At 40.8% G+C, this 26,389-nt stretch overlaps 1 protein-coding gene across 1 annotated transcript in view; it reads right to left on the bottom strand.

Moving 5' to 3' along the window:
* Positions 1-4,161: 4,161 nt before the first annotated feature.
* The window catches only part of LOC105565443, a 28,981-nt gene continuing 6,753 nt past the window's right edge, over positions 4,162-26,389 (bottom strand). Inside the window, exons 2-8 of the mRNA XM_012018651.1 lie at positions 16,315-16,477; positions 15,409-15,540; positions 12,499-12,789; positions 10,329-10,550; positions 9,663-10,073; positions 7,923-8,177; positions 4,162-6,080 (exon numbers count right to left, since the gene is read on the bottom strand). Of these exons, the coding sequence (XP_011874041.1) occupies positions 6,061-6,080; positions 7,923-8,177; positions 9,663-10,073; positions 10,329-10,550; positions 12,499-12,789; positions 15,409-15,540; positions 16,315-16,477 (1,494 nt within the window). The 3' untranslated portion in view covers positions 4,162-6,060. The remainder of the gene's footprint in view (positions 6,081-7,922; positions 8,178-9,662; positions 10,074-10,328; positions 10,551-12,498; positions 12,790-15,408; positions 15,541-16,314; positions 16,478-26,389) is intronic.

Below are 26,389 nucleotides of genomic sequence, written 5' to 3'. Positions count from 1 at the left end.
TTAGGATGCAGTAGTCAGCGCGTCTTTGGAGTAAAATTCCATCGGAATCGTAATATAAATAAGATCCGTGTTATTTAACGGGAAGTTCTTTAAAATTTCGGGTGAAAATGGAGAAATCTCCGTTCTGCGGTAACACATTTATGTGACGGCGCGCTTATTTTGCCTAACACAATTTTATGTAGTAAAAATAGTGCGCAATGAAATATGTACAATAAGTTGAATATATTATACATATATAGTTAGACTTCTCACTAGTAAAAGCGCTTAAAATAGTGAACGCGTACAATTTAAATTAGAAATAAAGATATTACCTGGTAAAAAATTTTTCGTGCACGTGCGTGCATAAATATTGTATATAGTATTATATAAAATTATACATCACTCCATACATAGTTTTACATTGTGTACTTCTATATAATTCTATGCAATTCTACACAGTTCTATTTAATTTTATGGATTTATGTGGAAAATTTTGTGGAAGGAAAATGTTGCTCATATATAATTATATATAATCAGGGTTGGGAAAGTTACTTTATAAAGGTACCTAGTTATAGTTACAGTTTTTTCGCTAAAAATGCAACTAGTTAAAGTTACCAAGTCTGAAAAGTAACGCGTTACAATTACAGTTACCCAAGAAGTAATGAATCGTTACTTTGCAGTTACTTTCGTGCAATGAAAATAAAGATATCAAATCTGCATTTGAATTGTAAAGCGTCGATAAAGGCGTTTATGTGCAAATGCAAGACCTAATGCGATCTGTAGAGGTTTAAAAAATATATAAAGTAACCATTAATGTAACTATTTAATTAGTTACTAGTCATCGACAAAATGCAACCGAGTTAAGTTACGGTTACAGATGGAGAGAAAGTAACGAAGTTAAGTTAGATTTACCCAAAAAGAGTAACTATAACTTCGTTTACTTCCCAACCCTGTATATATATAACTTTGTACAATTGTACACAATTATATATCAATATAAATAAGCAACTTTTCACGTTAAAAATTGTTCATATAAAAGCATGTATAAATGTATAAAATGATACAGAACTGTGTAGAATTGTATAAAAGTATTTAGAAACATACAATGTAAAAATATGTATGGACCTATTTGATGTATATTTTTATATAATTCTATATATTTATTCGTGTCCGTGCATAAAGATTTTTTTACCGGGTACGTTGTTTTTTGAAAATATTTCTTAGGCAAAAAGAGGCACTCAACACACGAAGAAAGTTTATTAAATTAATTAAACGTTCTATTACCTTTTGTACACCAAGTCCACTTCTTGGCTGTAAGCTGAAGTTAATAAATTATGTATATTAGTAAACGTTCTATTTTAAAGCGGGAACTAAATATTAGACGCGTTTATAAAATTAATACAAATTCTGACGGTAGCAGGTGCCGGTAGTATCGATATTTTTTAATATCATTGCTACTCCGATCAATATAAAATATTCAGCCGCTTGCGGCGTATCTATTTTTAATGTTGGAATACAATATGAAGTGTGCATGACGTGTTCACTGGGAAATCATCGGTAAATTATGTTGCTTGTTCGACGTTCTTTGTAAGACTCCGATAAAAGATTCTTATTAATGTCGATTACGGATTACGCGCCAAACGGGATATCGCTAATTTTGGTTAATGCAATTTTGTAAATAAGACTGCGTAAATTGGATTCAATCAATCGATTTAATTTCTGATCTACCACCTGCACTGTGATATTATAGTTACGTCTATTTTAATATGTAATTCAGAGTTATTTAAGATTACGCTAACATGATATCGGAACATTATCTAATTAAAGATCATAAAATATTAAAGTTTCTATAAAATATGATTGCTAGGTGATTTAGGAGCATCGTATTAAAAGGAAGTAACTCGTTACTTGTAATGAAGTTACAGTTACACATACTCTTTTTTGGCAAATCTAACTTAACTTCGTTACTTTCTCTCCATCTGTAACTGTAACTTAACTCACAATACATTTTTCCGATGACTAGTAACTAATTTAATAGTTACATTAATGGTTACTTTATGTATTTTTAAACCTCTGCTGATTGCATTAGGCCTTGCCTCTGCGCATAAACGCCTTTATCGACGCCTTACAATTCAAATGCAGATTTGATTTTTTTATGTTCATTGCAAGAAAGTAACTGCAAACTAACGACCCTGCATAAGCCGTTATGAAAATAGTAAAATTTTACTTTTAAACCAAAAATATATGTACTGTAACATAGTATAACATGATACTCGAATCGTGATTTGTTTGAAAAAAGACCCTTGGTTTATATCATATTTCGTTTATTTGCCGGTGTACAATTGATTGTGTATTTGCTTACCTATTCACATACGTTCAAAAGTAGATTTTGTGTTACCGAAATTTTAGGAAAATTATGAAAATCTACAATAATTGCAAGATTTCGTCGAAGTACGAAATCATTAACAAACGACAATCATCACAATTGTATGAAACACGACCCGATGTCTTCGTGATTCTAATCAACCTTGTTATTCTGCATGGAGAAGTAAAGCGAAATTACAGAAAGATATACGTACAAAGCACGCGATTAATTCTCCGGTCGTGCCATTAATAAGCGTCACGTTAATTTCTGCGTTGCGAACTTTCGACGTTAACGGGATGAAAAATGAGATCTCAACGTCGGTCTGCGCCCTAACGATCCGGACGGATTAAAAGTCGAAAACGCGACAAGGAAAGATGCGAATGCAATTATGGCTTAAAGTTAATTAAGCCCTAACTTAATTTAACTTCCATCCTACAAAAGCCGGGGATACAGTGCTTAAAGCATGCACGGCACTGACTTCTGATAATATTAACTCTCGAGTTAATCGAGCACAGGACTGGCAACTTCGATCACGATCGTCTCCATTTTTGTTTTACCTCATTTTTAGTTTAAACGCATTTCTCGGGGATTCGAAGACACATCAAAATGAAACGATACACGGGAAGAAAAATGTAGCTATCATAGCTAAAAACTGCTTACGACTTAGTTATAAAATATGGACACCTAATATTTTGTTGTGATAGCTAAATATTCTGTTACTGTGCCTATTGCATTAGGTGAGGCAGCAAACAATTTGCTGTGATTTAGAAATTGATAGCTACGGCAGCAAAATATTTTTAACAAACCACGATTAGCTACGGTAGCGAACATTTTTTTTCAGTGCATTGTACAAAAATGTTCGAACGTGCAAAATCATATACTTTTTCTGAAAAAATGTTGAAGTTTTTCACTGCAGATTACGAAGGTGAAAGAGTGTGTGCTGTTATTAAAAAATGTATAGTTATGGCAGCAAATTATTTTTAACAAACCACGATTAGCTACGGTAGCGAACTTTTTTTCCAGTGCACTGTTAACAAATGTTCGAACGTGCAAAATCATATACTTTTTCTGCAAAAATGCTGAAGTTTGCACTGCAGATTCCGAAGGTGGGAGAGTTTGGATCATGGTGTGGTATTCTAGAGTTAAAGTCTGGTCGCTAGACGGGATACGTACCTGATGCTGCGGCACGTGTACGCCGTTTCGAGATATATCGTGCGGGCAGTTATCGACGAGCCCCAGCGAAGCCAGACACGCAGTCGCGGAATTGCCCGGGACCAACATCAGCCGCGGAAACATCGGCCAACATTAGACTGCATAGAGGCATGCGATGTGCCGAGATTTGTCCGTTTGTCCTCGTTGTGTAGAACGCTGTCGTAATTTTTGTGGTTCTGAGAGTTCAAGTGATCCGCGTTATAATCGACACGATATATTCCTTCATTGGCGACAATTTATTTATTTCGAGATTTTGCTCCTCCTCCATTATTGACTCCGTACGATTATTTTGCATTGTTTTATTCACTGCCAGACAAAGCAGTCTTTGCATGTGCCGATGTCGATGATGAGACCATTTATAATGTAAATCCAGTCTTTATCGTCGCATTTGCAATATGAATTATCGGTGACTTGCTAACAAGATTCACACTTGCTGCGTGCAGCAAAATGCATTCGTTATATGCATAATCGATGCATTCATTCTTTCAAAACGTCATACTGACTTAATTATTTTGCTGTATTGCGAATATGGAAAAATTCTGAAGCGGCATATTACGTTTGTGGACAGAAAGGTAGTTTTTCGTTACAATAATAAATATATAATAAAAACAGATTTTTATATTTTATTAGAATTGATTAAGTTACATTTTATTTCGTGTCTTGATACGATGTCGATTACAAGATAAATATACGAAATGCGCGTCAGATATCCTATACGAAATAGTAATTCATTGTCAGCGATACAAAATTGTACAAAAGAATTCATTTATAGTCTTGTTGCCCCGATAATTTTACATTATCTGTACACTTCTGACATTTATGCAATATCTATTCTTCTTCTCGAGCGACTTTAAACATTTACGTTAATAAATAAAGTGCGTCATTGAAATTCAAACGGAAGACGTATTATCACTTTGGTACGCTTAGCTGGATAATATTCAATCTATGTACCTATAAGTACATCGATCGACGTTCGAATCTATTGGCGTAGTTTTGGACTGTCTATTATTTAAGATTACTTCAAAAAGTAAAAGCAGTGCTTTCAAATACACGGGGAAATTTTTCTCTTAAAATTTATCCTGAAAATTATGTAATCGTGGGGCAACATGGCATTTCGAAGGACTTTATGAGAGTTTTCTGAAATTTTACCATACATTTTACTAGTAAAATATATACTAAGCATAATTATACTAGTAACATGTATGGTAAAATTTCAAAAAGCTCTCATAAAATTCTTCGAAATGCCGTGTTGTCCCACGATTATATGATTTTCAGGATCAATTTTGAGAGAAAATTCTCTCCGTGTGAGACCCAATCCTGAACGAAACGGGGTCTCAACACTGTTAACCTTTTTCGAATACAATGCGATACGTTTGAGACGTATATTTTTGGATTATCTCTTAGGGCCAATTTTACAAACGTCAGGTAACTGTTAACCAGAGTTCAGTCAATTTCCTACCTGTTTCTATTTTGTTATCTAAGAAGAGACAGAGAATCAATTAACCTTCGGTCAGTTGACCGACGCTTTGAAACTGACCCTTGAATGTTACATATAGAAACTGCCAGTGCATATGCTTTTCAATGATAATTTATTTACGATATTGCGTCTTCCGTGTGCTAAATACAAGGTGCATATACTCGAAACTTCGAATCTCCGCCTTAGGGTGATCTAACGTTTTCAAAATTATCGTTTATTCGTTAGACGTATGAAAATAGTACTCAGGACTTAGTCTCACGGCTCACTGTTCGACAATTTCATATCTGTCTAAGACAGTGTATTAATCATATCTTTATATCTAAATGTTAAGTCGTATTATTAATCTTATATATATGTTAAAATGCACTATCTAAAATTCGAAACTAACTAGTCGAGATCGATTACCTCGCAAGTAATGCATGAGATAGGATTTCTTATGAATATTACTCGATTCGTGGAAAAATGAAACTCGATCGTTGAATTTTCGATATCGAACTTGCTCCCGTCCGTAGCTATTGGCCAAATATTTCCAAGATAAGTCCTGAGTACGCGTTTTATCTGTCGCGGGGCGGCCAAGGTTATCCCTTGGTGCAGCTACACCCGTCTTACGGTATTACTATACGCGATTAAGTCCCATTATTACACGAGCGCAATCATTCCTCCTGAGAGCGCGACTCGCTACGGCGGCGGTCACTGGCCCGGTTCGACTTAACGCGAGATCTCGCGCAGGAGGCGCGACGGAAAATTCTCTCTGTGTTCGTTCTGGGTGCCGGAGTCGTACCCGGCTCGAGTAAAAACGGTCCTTTCAGTCTCGAAATCGCGGAGCGTTGAAAGCCGGAGTCACCGCGATACGGCTTAACGATCTTTGGTCACACTTACTTTTGCGCCCGTCTACTCAATTCTCGGGCACTCACTTCGCGAAACCATCGACGAGCCGGTTGGTGGTTTGCTCCTCTTCCCCCCCCCCCTCTCTCTCTCTCTTTCTCCTTCCGTCGGACGATACGACGAGAAGATCGGTCGGTCGAGATTAAATCGTTGCGCCGCATCCTGCAACATGTCGGCTTGATAATCGTCGTCCTGTCGCAAACATTAATTTAGAGCAGCCCACGCTGAGAACGATAAGCCACGAGTTGCGAATACAATCAGCGATTGAAAAGAGATGAACCGTTTATTCGAGCACGTTTCGACGTCGTGTATATTTCCCGATAAACTTCGCAAAGAGGCGAATTAAAAATTAAGTGCCCCCATTTGACCGCTAGATAGACTATTACATTATTCGTCTTTTCTTTAACTTGAGTCAATCACACTCGTTGTTTACTCTTGTGCGGCTATTGATTAGATTTTATTAAAAATGACGTGTCTGACGTTCGATTATTCCTCTTGTCATACGAAATAATTGAAATACTATTTTTTATTAGAGTGGAGGCGGGCTATTTCACGCGATTGAGATAAGAATGACCATCTTGCGAACAATAGCCGCCGCAGTAGCAGAAAATAGTACATTTGTACATGGAGAGAATTTTCATTGATAATAAAATCGCGGGACCACCTGGCACTTTCAAGAACTTTTGTATGAAAGTTTTCTGAAATTTTACCATACACTTTACTAGTGTGAAATGTTTATTACATATAATTACTAGTAAAATGTAAGACGAAATTTTAAAAAACTCTTAATAAAATTCTTCGCAATGCCGTGTTGGCCCACGATTGCATGATTTTCAGGATAAATTTTGAGAGAAAATTAACTCTCCGTGTAAAAAGAGAGAAAAGAAGAGACATTTATGATTGCTTGTTTCTCTTTATGTTCTTGCTTTTAGGAAGCGACAATATTTTGCTCGGTCGAGGAAAACTTTGGACAAAAAATTTTCAAGACGGAAGGTCAGAAAGTTACGAAACGCCCCCAAAAGCCCTTCCCTTCATTTCGAAAGTTCATCAATTTTTCTTTAACCGAGCCAGATATCCTCACTCCATCTTAAAACGAGAAGCAATCGTAAACATATATCTCTTCTTTTCTTTCCTTCCTTCTTTCTGTTGTACCATTTTCTGCCATTGCGGCGGCTATTGTTCACAAGAATGGTCATTCTTATCTCGGTCGCGTGAAATAGCCCGCGAGGAGAGCAATCTGCGTGGACGATGCCTACGAATCGCGCGCGCGCGCGCGCGTGTATTATTTCCGTCTCAGGCTACACGCTCTCGTTTATGACTAATTCATTTATGTAATTTCTCACTGTATTCTTCCGGATGCGTGTAGAGATTATTGCGGAAGATAGCAACGTAATCGATGCATCCCGCTCTAATTACACGCGAGCGTGACTCCGCCTCGCGTTAGGATTCTAGGAAGCGCGCGGATCTAACGACGGCCTCTCGATGCGTCGAATCGCGAACGGTTACTACCCTGGAGCACGTATTGAAGAGCCCGCAAATAAGATCGCGATCGTTGCGAAGAAGAGTCTCAGGGAAAGAAAGCCGTCATTCATAAGCAGCGCCTTATTTATTTGAGAATAACGCGGAAAGACGCGTGTGTCTCTCACGTTTGTTTCACATAAGTGGCTATTAATTTCAACACACGGCGTTTTTCTCGACGAACGTCTCGTTTGATCGCAAGTCACGGAGGCTCGATCGCAAAGGTGACTTACGGGGAATACAAATCCCGACCGCGCGAATCTAGATCCCGCCCGATCTCGATAGGATCCCGTTTTATTTACAGAACGTCGGGTGATCTCGCGAACTTTACACTGGGAAAAAATTTATTTGTTTATTTATTTCGGTGAAATAAACATTATATGCCACGAATAAATTTTCACAGACTTTTTCTCAGTGTACGGCGCATTTTTTTTTTCGTCGCGCCTTAAATATCTCTCTCTCTCTGCTTTCGCGAAAGGTACTTACTGCAGACGCTGCAGTGTTTCTCGTCGGAGCCGTCGCCGCATCCGTCCCGGCCGCTGCAAGTTATCGCGTCGGAACGACACCTGCCGTTGTCGCATCTGAACGGACAGTATCTCGCGGTGATTCGGCCGCGATTGTGCGTCCTGCACGCTCCCCTGGGCTCGTCGCTGCCGTCCCTGCAGGAGACCACCGCGTTGCAAAATTCGTACGCCGGCAGGCACTGGCCGTTGTTGCATCTGAACGCACCCTCGGGACACTCTGCACAGGTCGCGAAATCTCACGTGTAAATTGCAGCAAGATATCGGGGGTACGTGGAATGTGTAAGGCGGGACATATGCTTCTTCGGAAAAGTATGGGGCCGAGATTCGTAAGTACGTTTCGCTTATACCGCTACTGAATCGCCTATTCTGAGAAACCAGTGCTAACACATGGTATCCGGTTATTTTATCTGTTAAAAGTATATTTACGAATCAGTACCTTATACCGTTCTAACCGATTTTTAAATAAAAATTTAGCGCAAGTCAAACGGATCTTACTTGTGAATTAATAGACTGTGCGACAATTACGACAAAGAACTACCTGACGCGACCAAGGGGTTGCTTTAATTTCTAACTACAGCGAATGGCAAAATGTGATCATGAGCACTTTTGTTTGTACTAACGTTTTTTGTTTATTAATAATGTTTAACCGTTCTCTTCCGATATAATTCTCCGTTGCCCTATAGATTTTTAATATTCGCTTAGGTCAGGACTGGAGAGTCTTATTGATTAATTCTTGAGAAAGTTCTCTCTCGAGACCAGCGATATCTTGAACTTTTTTCTCTCCACAGCCTCTCAATTTGAAATAGTCCCAGACGAAATAATTCACCGAGTCCGCACCGAATACTTCGTAATCAATTCTTTTACCAAAATAAATTTCATTTTGTCCCGCGTGAACTCCAAAGTTTTCTATACATGCGATGGTGTAGAACCTTGAGCCATTACATGGACATCTACGATTAATGTCTGTTGTGTCTTGAAGATTTCAGTGTAATCAAGAAAGTTACTTTCAATTTAAAACTGAGATAAATTACCTGAACAACGCGGAAAAGCGATTAAAAATCGAAAGTATTCGCGTGATCGAACTTTCCTCACCTTCCGTACACGTGTGTTACGAAAACCTTTGAATCTCCCGAGAAAACATGGAAAAATCTCATTATACATGTCTCAATCATGAATATTTAATTATATCTCATGAGATCCAATTCTAAAATCATCAGATCCTCAGAGATTTGACACTTTCCTTGAATGTTCGAGATTATCTATTGAGATAACTAACTGATTTTATAATTAAATATCCCAAGAGGACATAATTAGATCTCAATAGATAATAACATTGAATATTTAATAAACGTGCCAGATCTCTGAAGATCTGATAATTTTAGAATTGGATATAATTAGATATTACACGATTGAGACAATTATAATGAGATATTTCCACTTTTTCCCGGGCTGAATATAATTTACAATTAAAAACGAGAGAGTGTGTATGTGTCTATCAGGGAACAAGTCGCCTAAAGCGCAGAAGCAAAGATCCAAGAGAGAATCACAGGGACAACGTAAATAGCATAATTACAGAATGAAGAAAAGAATAATAAGAGATTGTAAAAAATCAATGACAAGTAGGTGGACACAGAAATAGAAAAGGGGGACAAAGGGAAATATAAAAGAAATGGGCATCGAGAGATAGGGAGAGAATACCAACTTCGGCGGTTGTTGCAGCCGATCTCGTCCTCGCCGCGAGGACAGTCGCGGTTGCCGTCGCACACCCCGGACCTCGAGATGCAGACGTTGCTGTCGTTGCACCTGAATGCCTGCGCCGGGCAGCGGGGACCGGCGCACTCCTCGTCGGAACCGTCGGCGCAATCGGCGCGGCCGTCGCAGACGAAGAACCAGCTGATGCAGCTACCGGACGACCGGCACTGGAACGTGCCCGGCGCGCAGCCGGTCCGCCGCGCGCTGCAGCTGCCGTTCGTCGGGAAGCTGCAGTCGCACACGCCGCCGATGCACCGCGACTTCGGATCGGCCATACGGCACTCCAGATCGGCGATGCACGGCAGCCCCAGACTGACGGCCGTCATTATCGTGCTCTCGTGACGGTCCGTCTTTATAGGCGCTGAAAGGCGGAAAACCCGTCAGACTGAATGGCGGTGTCGGTCGAGAATCGAGATCCCGCGACGTGACTCCGAGCCAATTTTACGCTTTAAATACGCCAGTCCGGTTCTGCGACTCTTAACGACGGCGATCGTTACACTGTCGTTACGCAGGTGTAATTTCGAGTTGCAGAACGGGCCCCGCTGACGTGGCCCGCTCATTTTTCGTTTCGTCACTAAAAGGATACCCTTCAAGATATAAAAACGTTGAATCTTACCGGAAGTTGTCGAGGTTGTCGTGACATGAGCGAGCTCGGTAACTTCCGCCTCGATAACGACGGCATCGTCATCGTCGGGAAGCTCGTTTGGGCCGGGACGATTGTTGGATCCGGGTCTTAAGTTCAATGACGGTCTCGTCACCAAATTCACCGGTATCAATTGATTGGGAACTTCCGTCGACAGGAGCATCGTTGCGTTCTTCAGCCAAGATATCTGAACTCCTATTCAAGGGAAAAAATATTGAAAAGAAACGCTTCTATTTATAGTATTCATTATCCGAGGGAGAGAGAGGGTGTCAATTCTGTAGGATAGACAGTTTGTAGAATTAGACAGTTACGATTAGAGTTTGTGCAACACTACGTGGAAGACGTAGTGAAGTATACGAATTCCATACGATGGTCCACCAGACCATTGAGTGAGACGCATCGCTCTGGAGTCGGGCGCTGCTAGTATACTATTCTCACTTTATTCAATAAAATAGAGTAGATAAGTGAGAAGGATTTCGAGAGTGTGGGTCTGGAGAGCTCAGTTGGAAGAGCATTCGCCTGGCAAGCGGAAGGTCCCAGGTTCGAATTCCGGTCTAGTCATAGCCCGTTATTTTTCTCGCTGAAAATTAACAATTAGTGGCGCGTCTTATCGTTAGTAATGAATAAAGTGTCACGTTAAGAATTCCACCAGTCATGCTTAATTCAAACGGACATATGAAAAATCCGTTTAAACATTGAATATCTGTTAGAAAATTTAACGAAAATATAATTGTTCTTTATACATAAAAACGGATATGCTTTGCAGTGTAGTACAGGTAGAAATAAGAAGGAAAGAATAAAATTTATTTGCAATGACAAGACGAGAAGGGAAAATTTTTATGAAAATCTGGACAGAGAAAGATAAAAGAGAAAGGAAAGGGTTTTGATTAAAAAGCAGAGCGGAATAGTAGTAGGAGGTGAGGGGATATAGATAAGGTAATATTAACAGGAGAAAGAATTGATTATAGGTATCGGTATCAGTTAATGTAAGCGAAGAGTAGACAGGTTGGATGGATGGATAAATGGATAAGAAATCATTATAATCCGAGTCCTTTCTTGGCTTGTAAAAGCTGAAATGAAGATTTATATAGTTGTATTACAGTATTCATTATCGAATTAACGCTTTCGCCGTTTACATCAGGCTTTCGAGAATCTTCGAAAGTGATAATAGAGAGTAATGAAACCTCGCGTGTGGCGATCGCCTGTGAGCGCGGCACACGCGCGCCGAGTTTTCCTTGCGCGCGTTCGCAGAGAGATACCGCTCGCGTCTCGTTAACGATCGCGCTAATTAAGAATACGAATCGCCTCATCTCGCTTAATCCGCTCGAGCGCATTCGGGCCGGAATACGAGACCGTTCGGTCTCGCGGATTCCCGTTGCGTCCGTGTGCACGGAAAAGCTGATTATCGGATAAAAGGTGCGTGAAACCCAGAGAGACGATGATGCAGCCTGATACAATTCTCGTACAACGTACGCGTCCAAGGATTACTCCACGGGAATGTTAAGTGGCTTATAGAGAAGTCAGGTATCACGTGTTAGCTTGTTACAAGTTTGCGCGGCACTGGATGGAGTACGAAGTTTAGAATACAGTCCCAATTAAGCGATAATCTCAAAGCTCTATTTTCGCACAAGGACACGCAAGTTCTTTTTTATACCGGGAGTAAGTCTTATCTAATAAAAATCATTGTACAAAATTACATATTAATATACATACAACTACGAAACTAATTTCTGTCTGGAATAGAAAGATTTGTTTTCACAAGAAATTCTTTACAGCGATTTAAATAGGATAGCATCGAAAGTTAAATCGACTATCGGTTTAAGCAGTAAAAAGTATGTATTTCAAGACCGATAAATAATTGTCGCGCAGTTTACAGAGGGACAAGTATACAAAATTCACTAGTCATATTATTATTTGATTCCCAAGAGCCGAAAGTGGCGCATCTTCTCTATTTATTACATTAATATTTATCCGAGTCGTGAATGAAATAATTATTTACGATACAGAGAGACATTATTAATTTTCGCGCCTACTTTCGCTTCATGTATGTATTAATTATTATATAGAGAAACTAACTCTACATATAAATTGCATAATACAACAATCTGATTGCCATAGTTGGTCCATTTCCAACTGCGCGTACCTGTATCTTGCTCTCCTTCGACCTCGCCCTTTTGTCCCTCGGTGACAGCTTCCTTATCGCGTTCGCTCTCAGTGACATCCTCTATTATCGGCTCCTGAGTGAGAGGCAGATGCTCCGGAAGCGGCGCGGGCCTCACGAGACTGTCAGGTCGACACACGTTGCCCTCGCGGCGCATCGGGGCGGTGCATTGGCAGCGACCGAATAAATCCGGAATGAGAAAATCGCAATGCGACTCGGGGTCCCAGAGACGACAGTGTGCGTGCTCGTAGCACACCTCGCCGAGTTTGGCCGCTGCAAATTAGATTCGTTTCTCGGTTTACAAACTTGCGCGCGCTGCGAATCAATCTCGTTTGCCAAGAGCCATCGTTACATCTGTCGGGAGGAGTAAAACTTTTTCCCTATTGAAATTTAAAACAGAACAGTCGAGCTACGCCCGTAATCCCCGCCCTACGGCAAACAATGACGTTTCCTGGTAAAAATCAAAGTTCAATTTAAAAAATTTAAATAAATAACCTGCGTTTGTTCTTATTACTGTAAATTTGTTGTGTCTGTTCTAATATTTACAGTTAATCTATTTACAATTACTTCACAATCTTTTTCTTCCTTTCTTCGTATTTTCTTTTGAAACAATCAATACCGAGGTTGCAAACGTTTTATTGATACATAATTTACGTTGAAAATTTTTTGAAAAAATATACCGTAACTCAACTATAAAACTTCTGTAAATAAACAAACGCGTACACTCGTCCCTCGATTTATGCGGTTGAGAATCACGTAAATGGAGTGTGCCAATACAAAAAAAGTGCATAAGAGAAAAGCTCGTGCGTGTGTGTGTTGTAAAAATATTTATTTCGCAAATTTGCACAAGAGCAGCAATAATAAAAGTTCAGGAAAGCAAATTTAAATTTAATTCATTGTCGCTGTCAGCACAGTACTCTAAAGCAGTCAAACACACTCTCCTCTCCAATTGTCTCCCTCAATAAAAATGTCACCGGTGGGAAAATATTTAGCAAATTATGTGACGAAATCTGGATGAAACTTGGAATGCTGGAATTATAACGTTCATATTTCGAACAACATATGCGAAAATGGAGGCCTTTCATCAAATATTGATCAATATTTGCACAATTTATTTCTAAATAGTACGTCAGCAAAACAGATGCATTTTGGCGAATCGCCTTGGCAGAATATTTGCACAAGTAAATTGCTGTCGTGTTACGACGAGCTGCCGCTACGAGGCGTCTCATACTCGTGAGTAAAATTCACGCGAGTCGAGAGAAAAGCAGGCCCTGCGGTAAATACGTCCCACGTTTTAAATCTCTTTAAACATTTAGTACACGTAACTGTGTTGCTGGGCAATTTTGCTTCTAAATGTCGAAATAAATGTGCACGATTCCCTAAATTGAGATTATCAATTTTTAGGCAAATACCATTTGGAAATTTTATTCCTACAGAACCGCTACGTTTTGACGAATCACTTTAATGCGATCATTGTGAAATCTCCTGCTTTTGGACGATGCAATTATTACACAATATTTGTGACATGTTTCTATCGGAGATTTGGCACTTCTACTTAATTGAGTCTCCACGTATCTCTTTGAAAGACGTATGTAATTTCTGACTGCGTAAAATAAGAAGTCGCGTAAAACGTGAACCGCGCGTAAAAAGTACCGCGTACACGGAAGGATTATTTACCCATGTAAGAAGGCGCGCGTAAAAAGTAGCGCGTAAATCGCGAGGGACGAGCGCATTGTTTTTCTCTACGCAAGATGGTCCGCTCGTGAAGGTATATCGTCAATGTATTTTTACGACGACAATAAATAGCCGAGATCGTTAGCGCAGAAAGTCGCGGTGATCCAGGCATCGAAAACGGCGCAATAACCGGCTGTCAGCGATCGAAACCGACTCTCAATAAATCAAGAGAGAGCGAACGATCCCTCGGAATGCATTTCCGAGGTAGCCAGCGCGCGCGTGTGCGCCGCGTTCGATGAGCCGAGAAGGAGAAGATCACATAAATTAGAATTTTCTCTCCGCGGGATACTCTAACTACGCTTCGCCTGGCTATTCATCGTCGATCCTTTCACCGACGTGCGTCGTTCCACGTCGCTAATGATCGCCTTAATGTCACGCGAAGACAGCTACCAACGGTAACGTCAAGGAACACAAGCGGATATCTTATTATGGTGCCTATCGATCCATCGCGGTGTATTAATATACCGATTAAATATGATGTCATTGCACGTTATTGTTTCGCAATCGATCGGAATTAAGTACCTACCCTTGAATTCTGCCTCTCGTACTCTCTAAAGTCAATCAGTGAATTATCACTGGAAACGGCGAATGGTCACGGAATTGCAGCTATAAGTATACTACTGAAAATTGCAGTGGCAAATAACTGTAAGTCGGCGACTATTCACTGTTTTCAGTGATAATCCACTGATTGACTTTCAGAGTGTATTCTGAGTTCAATAATGGATTCTAAGAATCTATAGATATATAAATTTCTATAAGAAAAAATTGGATTTCCGTACACGGAAAAAAAATTATGTTGTACGAACAAGATGTCAGCGTAATTGAAATAAAATCGTTGAAGCAACATCAGTATTAATGAGTGAAAAGCATCAGATAGTTGTGTTAGTAATCTGGAAATCTAGTTCAACGCTTAAAATTAAAATCCACAGCAAATACAATTGAACGAACGATTTATGTTTGTGGCAGCCCGTGACGTTAACGTTTAATTCGAGCGACTTTATTGGTTTTTAAATTCGACAGCACTTTTTCCGCCTATCCATTGATTCTGATTTACAGTGATTTTGCAGCACGCAATCGAACTTGTGTGATATTCTTCACCGATTGTGGGATAATCTCGGTATCAATATACGCTATCGGTGTTAATCAATATACACTTACGGCCCAAACAGGTGTGCCTGCGAAACTGCAAGTGTCCCTCCTCGCATCGGCACACGCCCTCGAGGCAGCTGCTGTTCGCCACTTTCAAGGAGCATTGTTCCTTCACGAGGCAATCGTTGCCCAGTAAAGTCGCTGCAACATTCCAAAATATCAGCAAATCTTACGTTATCACGTGAAGCAGCGCCTTCGCTAAATAGCAACGTAGCATATTCCTTAACGAGTTTTCTTCGCGTACACCCTCAGAAAGGATTTCTGTTACCGACCTCATTTAGCGTAAAAATAAGACAATATCAAAATAAAATCAATAATTCTTATTCTCCTCTATCGAATTAAAAAAAGATTGACTTACTATTGTATATTGAGACGAGAGTAACTTATATCAATGTAAGTTTATATATTCTTGCGTTTAGAATAAATTTTCCCTCCATCTTACAACGCACGAAGTTGGCACCGCGATACTCGGCAAAAGACGATACATACTATCGTTTTATTATAAGGCCTGTTCTTTATTACTGCACTACTGAACTAGTGCAATAAGTTAAAATGAAACAAATAGATTACCTCTCATTCCAACTCATTGCACCAGTGTGCACTAGTTCAGGAGTGCAGCAATAAAAAACAGACCCATAGATTTTAGAATTTTTCATTTAAGATTAAAATATTCCTTTCTCTACAATAAATATGATTGGCACTATCGATCCTATTTTATGATACATTGAAGAGTAATAGCATTGGTTCCGGAAATTTTTTCCGTGGGTGTAACGCGACGCCATTGAGTTATAACTAGGTCTTTGAGATTTTCTTGCGCTACGAAGCGAATGTTCAAGGACATCGATTTCGGTCGTGAGGCGGGAGGGAAAGAGAGCCGCGGCTGGAGGAGATAGAAGGGTACTTGGACGGACTTACATTCGAGACAATGAGTTCCATTGTAGCCGGCGAAGAAGGGCTGACACCGGCAATAACCCAAGTAGCAGTGACTATTAGCGATCCCGACCTCGCACTCCCGGTCTCGGTTGCACTCGTCGCCGAGCCTCACGCTCGTCGAAGTGGGCGAGGATGAGGCCAATCTCTACAAGAAGATCGAAGATGAATTCCGCTCTCCCTTTTAGCGACCCAGTTTTACGAGCTGGACAAGAGCTAAGCTAAGCGAGAAGCTTTTGGCTCTGGAAGGCTGCGAGCGAGCTCCGTTCAACAACAAGTTACAATTTCTTTGTGCCTATGATATTTAATTAAATATCTAGTGTTATTATAATACATTTACAGTTTTAGGTCAGACAAATATAAATTTTAAAGTTTCAAAAGAGAAAGGAGGACGGAGAAGGAGAGAATGTCTAATGTAACAGTAAGAATTACATAAATGTTTTAATAGTAAACTCAATATTTAAATTATATTAATAAATTAATATTTTTAATTGGATAATAAATTCAGTTCGATTCGTCATTAAAAGCGTTGCTGGATTTTCGAATATCTTCTGTTTCCTTTCATCTTCGAAAACGTAGAAATAAATTTGCGCGTTTGTCGTCTTTCTTGTTTTAGTTTTTATTACAGCTAGAACCTCTTTGAAATTATTGTCTCTTTCTTTCGGAAAGCTCAATGAACAGTTCTAACATCATAATTAAATTGACACGGAAGATTTGAATCAATTATTTAGCGTATCATTTAGTCGAAACGACTCAACGCCGTCGTTTCGAATCGATCCAACGGCATCGTCACACAATAATGTCGAGAAGATGGCTGAGAGCTACCAGAAAGTCTGCTAAGCGATTACGACTAACAGCGCGACGATTTTCTACATTCCCCTTTTCCCTGGAGAGCATTTCGATGCACACAATCGACGCCATTCGTCGCGCTACACAAAAAGTGCACGGCCAGACAATTGCGTTCCGTTTTACGAACTTCCGTTTCTGCAATCATACGGGAAAATAGTTTGCAGGCTCCCGATTCAAGCGCGCACAAAAGAGACGTGTGCGACAAACCGTTTTTCGGGAAATTGGAGATTTTCTCGTCGCCGAGGCTTCCCGCGCGAAGATGTACGGGGCTTCGAAAATGGGGAAAATTTTTCAGCCGACGCAGCGAGTCCACGAAATGTGGAGTACACGCCGCGTAGTTTTTGTATCATTCGTAACCCACATACGTCGGTGCATCAAGAGTCAAGGCCGAGACGCCTCGACGTGCATCCTGGCGCTTTTCACGGTGAATGCGCCTTACTTGCGCGTTCTCGTGACCTTCCAGAAGCCGCTTCCGCGGTTGTTCTTCTGCGTTCGAACGCGTATTGCACCGGGTGGGTGCCAAGCGAATACGTGCCCAATGCAGTTTTCCTTCCTCTCTCCCTCTTCTTCCCTCACCCTAATCGCTTCCCGGTTTCCCACGATCTACAAACAATGCTTGCGCACTTTTGTGCACATTCGCTAGCCCGGTACACTCGACCAGCAACGTGGCATCCATTTATGTCGGAGAAATTAACGTAATGTTATTTACAATATCGTTGCACGGGACGAATAGAGTTTCGTCTGCTTACAGTCAACCTAATCGAAATTAACGTGAGTATCTTCGAAAAAGAGTTTCAATTTTATCTTATTGTTAGTCCGAAAGTCCGAAACATTCTTCACTTGAAAATATAAGTTCTTATTCGCGTTGAAAGTAAATCTTACATTTTTATAAATTTTATTTCTATAACTTCCAGGACCTCCCTTTATTTCCGAAATGATCTCCACGTAAAGAAAATTGGAGAACGCGATATTTCTGCTTGACACATGCAGAGACTTTTCTTTTAAAATTTTATGAGAGTTTTTTCGAAATTTTACCATACACTTTACTAATAATTATAAACTTTATTAGTAAAATGTATGGTAAAATTTAGAAGAACTAATAAAATTCTTGGAAACGCCATGTCCCACGATTACATGATTTCCAGGATAATTTTGAATAGGAGATTCTCTCCGTGTGGTATATTCGTGTATTATACATGCAGTCTTCCTCGATAAAATTTCGTGGCCTTCTTCTCTCGCTTCTCACGTCGCTTCTTTTCACAGGAACACGGAAATACGCGGCAGCGAGGAACGCGGAGCACCGTCTAAATCGCCGGTCTGCCCCGGTACTCACGGTGGAAGTGGAAATGGAAATGGAATCGCGCGTACCCGCGCCGCAGATTCGCGGCTGCACGCTTTAAGCACCGCAAGGTGACACGGCATCCGTTGCCCGCGCGTGCACCGTTAGCGCACCGTGCGCCTCAAGCTGGGCGGCGTGCGCAATATTATTCGGAGGGAAGTCGGCGGATCCTCGCCGACGAGCGCCCGCGGATAATGCTCGAGCCGTACACAGTCGTAAGATTTTATTGCCCGAGCCGAGATTGCCGTCGCGTCTAAAACGCGCCGCGACGGATTAAGGGGATCCTAAAGCCGTCTGTTTTATCGACATTCTTTGTTAGACGTAATCTTTTAATTGGCTTTGTAGAAATGCAAAACTCTTTTGCGGAATTTAAGCACGCAGCACAATCTAGACTATGCTGGTCGACTTTATGTAAAAAACGAAAGAGAATTTAAAATTTGACTAATTTTTGGTACACTTGACGACAATATTTGCTTGATACAGGGGGGGGGGGAATTCTACAATAAATATATACAAAATGAGACCAGCATACTCTAGGGACAACATATAAGAACAATATCGTGCAATTAGAACTAATTGTAAGATTAATAGCCTAGAAATAAAATACTTCTAATAAACGCAAGTCCAGAAATCCAAGTCTAGAAGAAGAGAAAATGAGCAGTACGGCGTGTAGAAATAGTTGCAGGCTTTTTCCAGAAAGGTTGCTGCCAAACATCTGTCAGATTGTCAGTAAAGCCATGGTGTTGGCGATGCTAGAATTCGATCCAAAATCTCGGTCTGAGCAATGTGTAGCTAATAAATTTGCTGCTTTTTCGTAAAAGTTGCAAATTGATTGGCTATAAATTTCTCGGATCGGGTAGAACTTGGAATTAAAAATGTCGATAATTGACGTTTTTAATTCCGTCTCGTATCTTATCGACACTGATTGAGTTCGCCAGCGGCTTTAGGATCCCCTTAACGATCCCAATGCGCCGATTGCCGTATCGGAGAATTGGACTCTGTCGCTCGTGTCCCGCGGACATTATATATCTCCGGAGAGTGTCCGGAAATCCCGCCTTTATCCCGTCCCGAAAGGAAAAGAAGCCGCGCAAAGAGATCCTTAGCGCCTCGCATTTTTCCAAGCTGTTGTTCCGCCGGTCTCGCTCGGATCTTTCCCCTGCGTTTTATTGCCCTTCTTACGAGCGGAAAGATACAGCGGGAGGAAGTATGAAGTTTGCCGAGGGTAAAGATATTATCTTCGGAAAATAGATCGCAATTAAGACGAAGCGCGAGAAGGTGGACTGAAAGCGCTTTCTTCTGTTCGTTTAATCAATACGTGTGACTACGATAATACGTATCGTTAGATGACGTTCATTAAGGCTAAACGCGTTTTGTTACCGACAGAGACAAATATTAATCTTTACGCTCGTAAATTTTATCGTTGGCTTTTATGCGCAAACTAATACCAGGACAGGGCGCGGATTGCACAGTAAAACATTTTCGTACCGAAAACACTGAGTTTAGAAGTGTGGAAAACTATTTTTTCGTCGACCTTACATCGTTTCGCACATATTTTCAAAGAGACGTTTTCTTTTACGCAGGCTTTTAAGTTTATTTCTAACGGTACAGTAATATTCTGTCATGTTATCCCGAGGTTGGACGCTAAACGTTTTGCACAGACAAACTACAGAACTTTTATATCAAATAAGCCAAGTTACGACCTGAGAAGTCGCCAATAATAATGTAATAGTTCACTGTCAGTAACCAAAAGCGTTTAGCATCACCTTAAACGTTGTCGAATATTGGCGTCATATAATATTGCAGATTGACGAGTAATTTAATCGTTCAATAATTTTTTAATCGTCGATCAATCACCACCATCTCTCGTTTCAATTTTATAATATAAAACGATTAAAAGAGATGGAGAGAGGAAAACGGGTACCCATCGACATCCATAGCGGTATCTCAGGACGTAAGGATTTCGTATTTAAGTATCTAATATGCAAACTTGTACAACATAGACGTGTATACAAGTATGGAATTCTTCAAAGGCTTTCCTTAAGATCTCAGGGCTTGACCATTCAACCTTCCCGCGCCGCAGGAAGTACGCGTAGATACCGTATACATAGATACCGTAAACCCGAAAACATTTTCGATTTACCGTCCGATTTATTATCCATTCACGGGATAACTTTTGCGCTGTGTCCCGTGCGCGGCAGGCGGTTTTCAGCGGTCGAACGGTAAAACGGTCGATCTATCGGATGCGCTCGCGCAACGGGGATGCGTATCTAAAGGGAACGAAAAAAAAAGGAAAATGCGTGCGCGTCTCGCGTGCAGACCGGGAGGCAAAATTGCCGCGCATTCTGAGTCACGAGCAGCCGTCTTAAGCTTGACGGCGATAATCCGTAAACGCGTCGCTCGGGCGGAACCGCGGATTCGTCGAGCGGACGGTGGTCGTCCGTTGGTGAATAATGGACGCGCCTTCCTGAATGGAACGCGTTATTTCAACGTCGACGACGACGACGACGACGACGACGACGTTCGCCGTCTCCTCGGGAAAAACCGAATGTAAAGGCACGTGCGTATCCGCGCTCGCCAAGCGTCACGCTTGGTCTTCGCGGAGCGCGAGAGCTCGTTACTTATCAATCTGTGTATATCCGTTTGCTTTCCCTGCGAGACACGCGATTGCGAAGCGTGTACGGTTCGTCTCTTACACGGGGAGCAACAGTCGCACGTAGTCGCGCATACGTGGGACATTAAAGGGATTAATCCGCGCAGGCGAGAAGGAAGGGAAGGGTTAATCGGCCGTTGCACGCAACGCCGCGTGCACGTGGAAATACAGAGCACGAGCCCAGCGTGCGTGGCGCTGCACCCAAGGGTGGCAGGATGGGATTTTATATTCAACGCGGACGCCTCCCGCCGGCTCTTAATTACGCTTAACGAGCCGAGCCAATTTAAACGCAGAACAGAGCAACCACGGCCGCGCCGAGAGGCGCGCGCGTCGAGGACGATCGCGATCTGTAACGCCGGTTCCCACGCGGAAATTCCGTTCGCGCTTCAGCTACGACCCCGAAGGATGGCGGAACGCAAGGACGCCCTTCTTTTCCTTCGATCGAGGAACGATCTCGAGACTCCGACTTCCAAGATCGGGCAATCTACTCCACTCGAAGCCAATTGCTTCGTTATGCAGGACGGATTTGCTCGACATTAACGATTTTTAATTCAACGGGCAGAAAGTTGACAGATTTAAAATTGCAATGAACATTTTGCAGCAACTTTCGCGTCCTACGGCCGCCAAAATCTATCCATTTCGATTCACGTCCTAGATAAAAGTTTAGCTCTGTTAACGAAATATTGCGATTTTCTTTCTTAATTTTCTCTCACGGCGAAATTTCCGGGTTCAGGGAGGACGATGTTTCGCCCGAAGGAATTCGGGGATTAGAGTTTTGCATCTCTTACATATTCGTGAAACAAAGCGCAGATCCCGCCGTTTTCTCGCGCATCTTCCTCAGACCTTTACGGCGATGGTTAAATTATGGCTCAGTTAAGTATAATCGCGCTGATGCGCTCTCTCTCTCCTCTCTCCCCCTCTTTTTATAGGTACCGCGGAATGCGGACTGCGTCTATATCCTTTCTTCCGCTCGGACGTAATCCCATTACAGAGAGTGAGCGTGAAGAGGACACACCGCACAATCGCCGCACTTGTACGGCGTTCGACTAGATATAATATACTCTGGTCGATTAAACACCCGATAAGCCTGCAACGATAAGCCACAATTCTGTATATCCCTCGTCTTTGCCTCCTGCGTTTCTGAAATTTTGACCGAGATGAAACGTCCGTAGATCACACGCGGATTACGACATTTTCCTCGGTAACGTTTCCTTTCGATCGACGCAACAGTTTTATAGTCGCTATTAGATTAGATTAACAATTTAACATCACTCCGCGGCCGTGATTACAGCATTCTTAGTTGTAGTAATATTATTGTATAATACAGGGTGAACTAAAACATCCGATAAATCACAGATTCTTTGGAAAATTTCAAGACGAAAATTCTAATACAAAAATGTCGAGGCTACGATAGATTTTAAATAATAAGCGATTATATTTCGCAAATGATAGGCCTGAGATTTCGCGCGCTCGGCGACGTGACTTCCTACGAACGTCGCCCTTTTTATTAATCGTGCTTATCGCATAAAGTTTAATAACATCGTCGCTACACGTTTTTCCGCTTCTTTACGCGTTGTATTAGTAGTCTTCTCTTTATAAATAATGAGCGTGTAAACTTGAAACGTCTTAAAAATAATTCAAGTAAAACTTTGCAACATGTTGTAACTTCAAAGTGTTGCAACTGTCAAAGTGGTCGATCATTATCAGTTACCATGAAGGTTGTTACTGTGCTAAAAAGCGGCATTCATAGGAACACTTTTATCACTTGTCACGTCGTCGTACCTGAGCGCGCGGAATCTCACACTGAGAGAAAAAATAGTCATTTTTACAAAAAAAATAGTCATTTTTGGAGCCAACCATATTTTTTATAATTCCTCCAACGTAAATTATGGTTGACCTAACAATGTGATAGTTCTCATAACCACAATATTGGTTGTCATAAACCAAAATATGGTTGGCTCCAAAAATGACTATTTTTTTTTCTCTCAGTGCAGGCCTATCATTTGTGAAGTATAATCGCTTATTTTTACGATCATAAAAAATGACAATGTAATATATATTTTTTTTAAATCAAAGATGTTACAATTGAAATATAAGATAGCGCGTAAGAAATCGCTATCTTATATGACAATTGTAACATTTTTGATTTTTTAAAATATATATTACATTGTCGTCTTTTATGCTCGCAAAAATTGGCCTCTTTTGTTTACTTGTTGTTGTTAAATATAACACGAGCGGAATTATTGCTTGTTGTAATCGCTTATTATTTACAAAACTATTATAGCCTCAACATTTGTGTATTAGAATTTACGTCTTGAAATTTTCTAAAGAATCTATGATTAAAAGAGTATCCGGTGGTTTTAGTACACCCTGTATATAATAGTATTATTAACGCAATCCCATCGTGTAACTCTGTAACTCGTCTCATCGATCTCCTCGCCGCAACACGCTCGATATCGCTCGCACACGAAGCAGATTTGTACGATTGCTTATTTTTCCGCAAATCGCGATCGCATTGTTACGCATCGCGGTTACGCGCGCGCGCGCACACGCGAGGCCTCGCGCGCGTGCGGCCGCGCGGTGAACGCGATGCATCCTCTCTTCTGAGCTGGCTGGGCGTTTTGTGCAGAGTTGCATTGTTCGAATAATTCTCCGCGGCCGCATCGAGGGCATGGTTTCCGTGAAAACGACCGTAATCGTAAAACGTGTTGATGAAACGCGAGTAATAACAGAAACCATTAACTGAAAAGATGTAAAAAAGAAGCATTTCTTTTTCCTCCGAGTTAAACGAGCGCAGAACGTCGATTACGTGTTCACGCTCGTCGAATTCATTCACCGCTGAAAAAAGTCCCGTGACTTAACTCTTTGCGGTCCCAATCGATTTCTCGCGAATGATCCAGTATTTCATTTGCAGCCTCATCTAGTCGACTGGTCTAATATGAATCAAAAAAACTACCCTTTAATTTTATTTTGCGACTACTTTCGTTTCAATTTTATACCTGTGATTGTTTTTAATGTTCTTACGCTGAAGATGGCCCGAAAAGGGGGTCCAAAACGTTCGCTCTAATACCAGCATAGTTTATCGTTTCTCTTTTCTTGGTTTAATAATACTTGCGCGTTAACACTAGCGCTCGACTCCCATTGCCTTTGTATTTATTACTGACCATTATCTATGTACCGAGAGAATTTTCTTTGAAAATTTATCCTGAAAATAATCGTGGGACAGCGTGGCATTTCGAAGAATTTTATGAGAGTTCTTGAAATTTTGCCATACATTTTTACTAGTAAAAATTTAGAAAACCCTCATAAAATTTTCTTTCATAATTTATCCTGAAAATTATGTAATCGTGGGACAACATTTTTGACATTTTGAAGAATTTTATGAGAGTTTCGTGAAATTTTACTGCACACATTTCACTTTAGTATAATTATACTTAATTACTCGTAAAATGTATGGTAAAATTTCAAAAATTCTCACAAATATTTCTTCAAAATTCCGTGTTGTTCTACGATCATATAAGTTTCAGGATAAATTTTAAGACAAAATTCCCTCCGTGTAGAGACTACATTATTTATGACTCAAAGAATGTTTACTACCTGAAGGAATTTATGAAAAGCTCAAAAATATAATTCGCGGATTGCGATCGTGTTTAGAAGGTCTGAAAAATTACGCGATAAACTACCGCGACGTATTATGCGAGTCCAATTACGAGAAAGGGTTAAAGGAGGGCGAGAAACGTTCGCGCTCGAAATCTACGTTTCGCAACAGCGCCGATCTCCGTTCGTCCAAGCATTTCCCAGCTGTAGGAACGTCGATCGCTCGGCCGCCGGCGGGTGAAATCCCGACGGGATCGTAAATAAGACCGCGACCGGCAATTTATGAATCAATCGAGACGAGATGGGATCCCGGAGGATCGAATCGGAATAATTCGACGCGACGCCGTTAATTACTGTCGCGGCGCGACGCGCCCTTAATGCAGCCGTAAATTTCTGTCGCAGCTGCGACGAGCGATCGCGATGCGCGATCGAGAGATACGCGCGTGTATCCCGAACGATAGAATTTACGAGCGCGTGCCGCCGCTGTCACGCCGACAATTTCACGGTCGGCAACGTGCGAAATAATCTTCACGTCTCGAAGCCCGCACACGATAACGTTATTCCAAATGTAAACGATGCAATGGCCGCGATCTGTGCGCGGAATCGGAGTCGAACGGCTCTGGAAACGCGCGCTGCACACGTGCTCTGTTAATCTTTACGGGATATCCCGGCTATTCCAGTTTCCATCCGTGGACTTTATCAATTGCAGATCAATCTTCCGTTAGCGAGACGTCGAACGAACATGTACGACCAATCGCTATTTTTCATTTCAAATGTTTTGCAATATTCAAAATGTCAATAAACATAGAATATGTAAGAACTTACTAATTAATCAATTAATTAGAAAACCCATCTGCGGGCAGACTGGATCTTCGTAGTCTAACATTACTTGGCGGGAATAAACATTCTTTACATTATTTAATGAACTTTACATTGTTTAATTAATTAATGAACAATCTGGATCTTGGTAGTCTAATATTATTTCTCGTAAATCAACATTCTTTGCAGTATTTAAATTTAATAGATGTTTATAAGCATCCAATATTAAATCGATTAATCGATGTAAGGGTGTGGATTTACTGCTCCAACGTAAAATCGATTAATCGATTTTAAGGATGCGAATTTACTCTACCAACCAGCTGTATTTCAAGACCGGCAAATAATCGGCAGTTAGATTTTGGAAACAGTGTATAAAAAGTGAAGCGAAAATAATATTAGGCCACCAAGATCCAGTCTGACAGCGGATGGCTTTTCTAATTAATCAACAATCTGGATCTTGGTAGCCTAATATTATTTTTGCGTGAATTTCTACATACTGTTTCCAAAACTTAAACTGTGCGCCGATTGTCGATCTGGAAACACAGCTCGTTGGAGCAGTGAATTCACATTCTCACTCGATTAATCGATTTAATGTTGGATGCTTATAAACATCCATTAAATTTAAATACCGTGGAGAATGTTGATTTACGAGAAATAATATTAGACTACCAAGAGATCCAGATTGTTGATTACTTTGAAAAGCCACCTGCGGTCAGACTGGTTCTTGGTAGTCCAACATTACTTTACGGGAATAAACGTTCTTTTCATTATTTAAATTTAATAGATGCGTATAATGCATCCAATAT

Source organism: Vollenhovia emeryi, unplaced genomic scaffold, assembly GCF_000949405.1.
Source record: "Vollenhovia emeryi isolate VEMERY1.0 unplaced genomic scaffold, V.emery_V1.0 DF939152.1, whole genome shotgun sequence".
NCBI classification, from domain to species: domain Eukaryota; kingdom Metazoa; phylum Arthropoda; class Insecta; order Hymenoptera; family Formicidae; genus Vollenhovia; species Vollenhovia emeryi.
The sequence above is the reverse complement of the archived record's forward strand: the minus strand, read 5'-3'. Positions and strand labels throughout refer to the sequence as shown.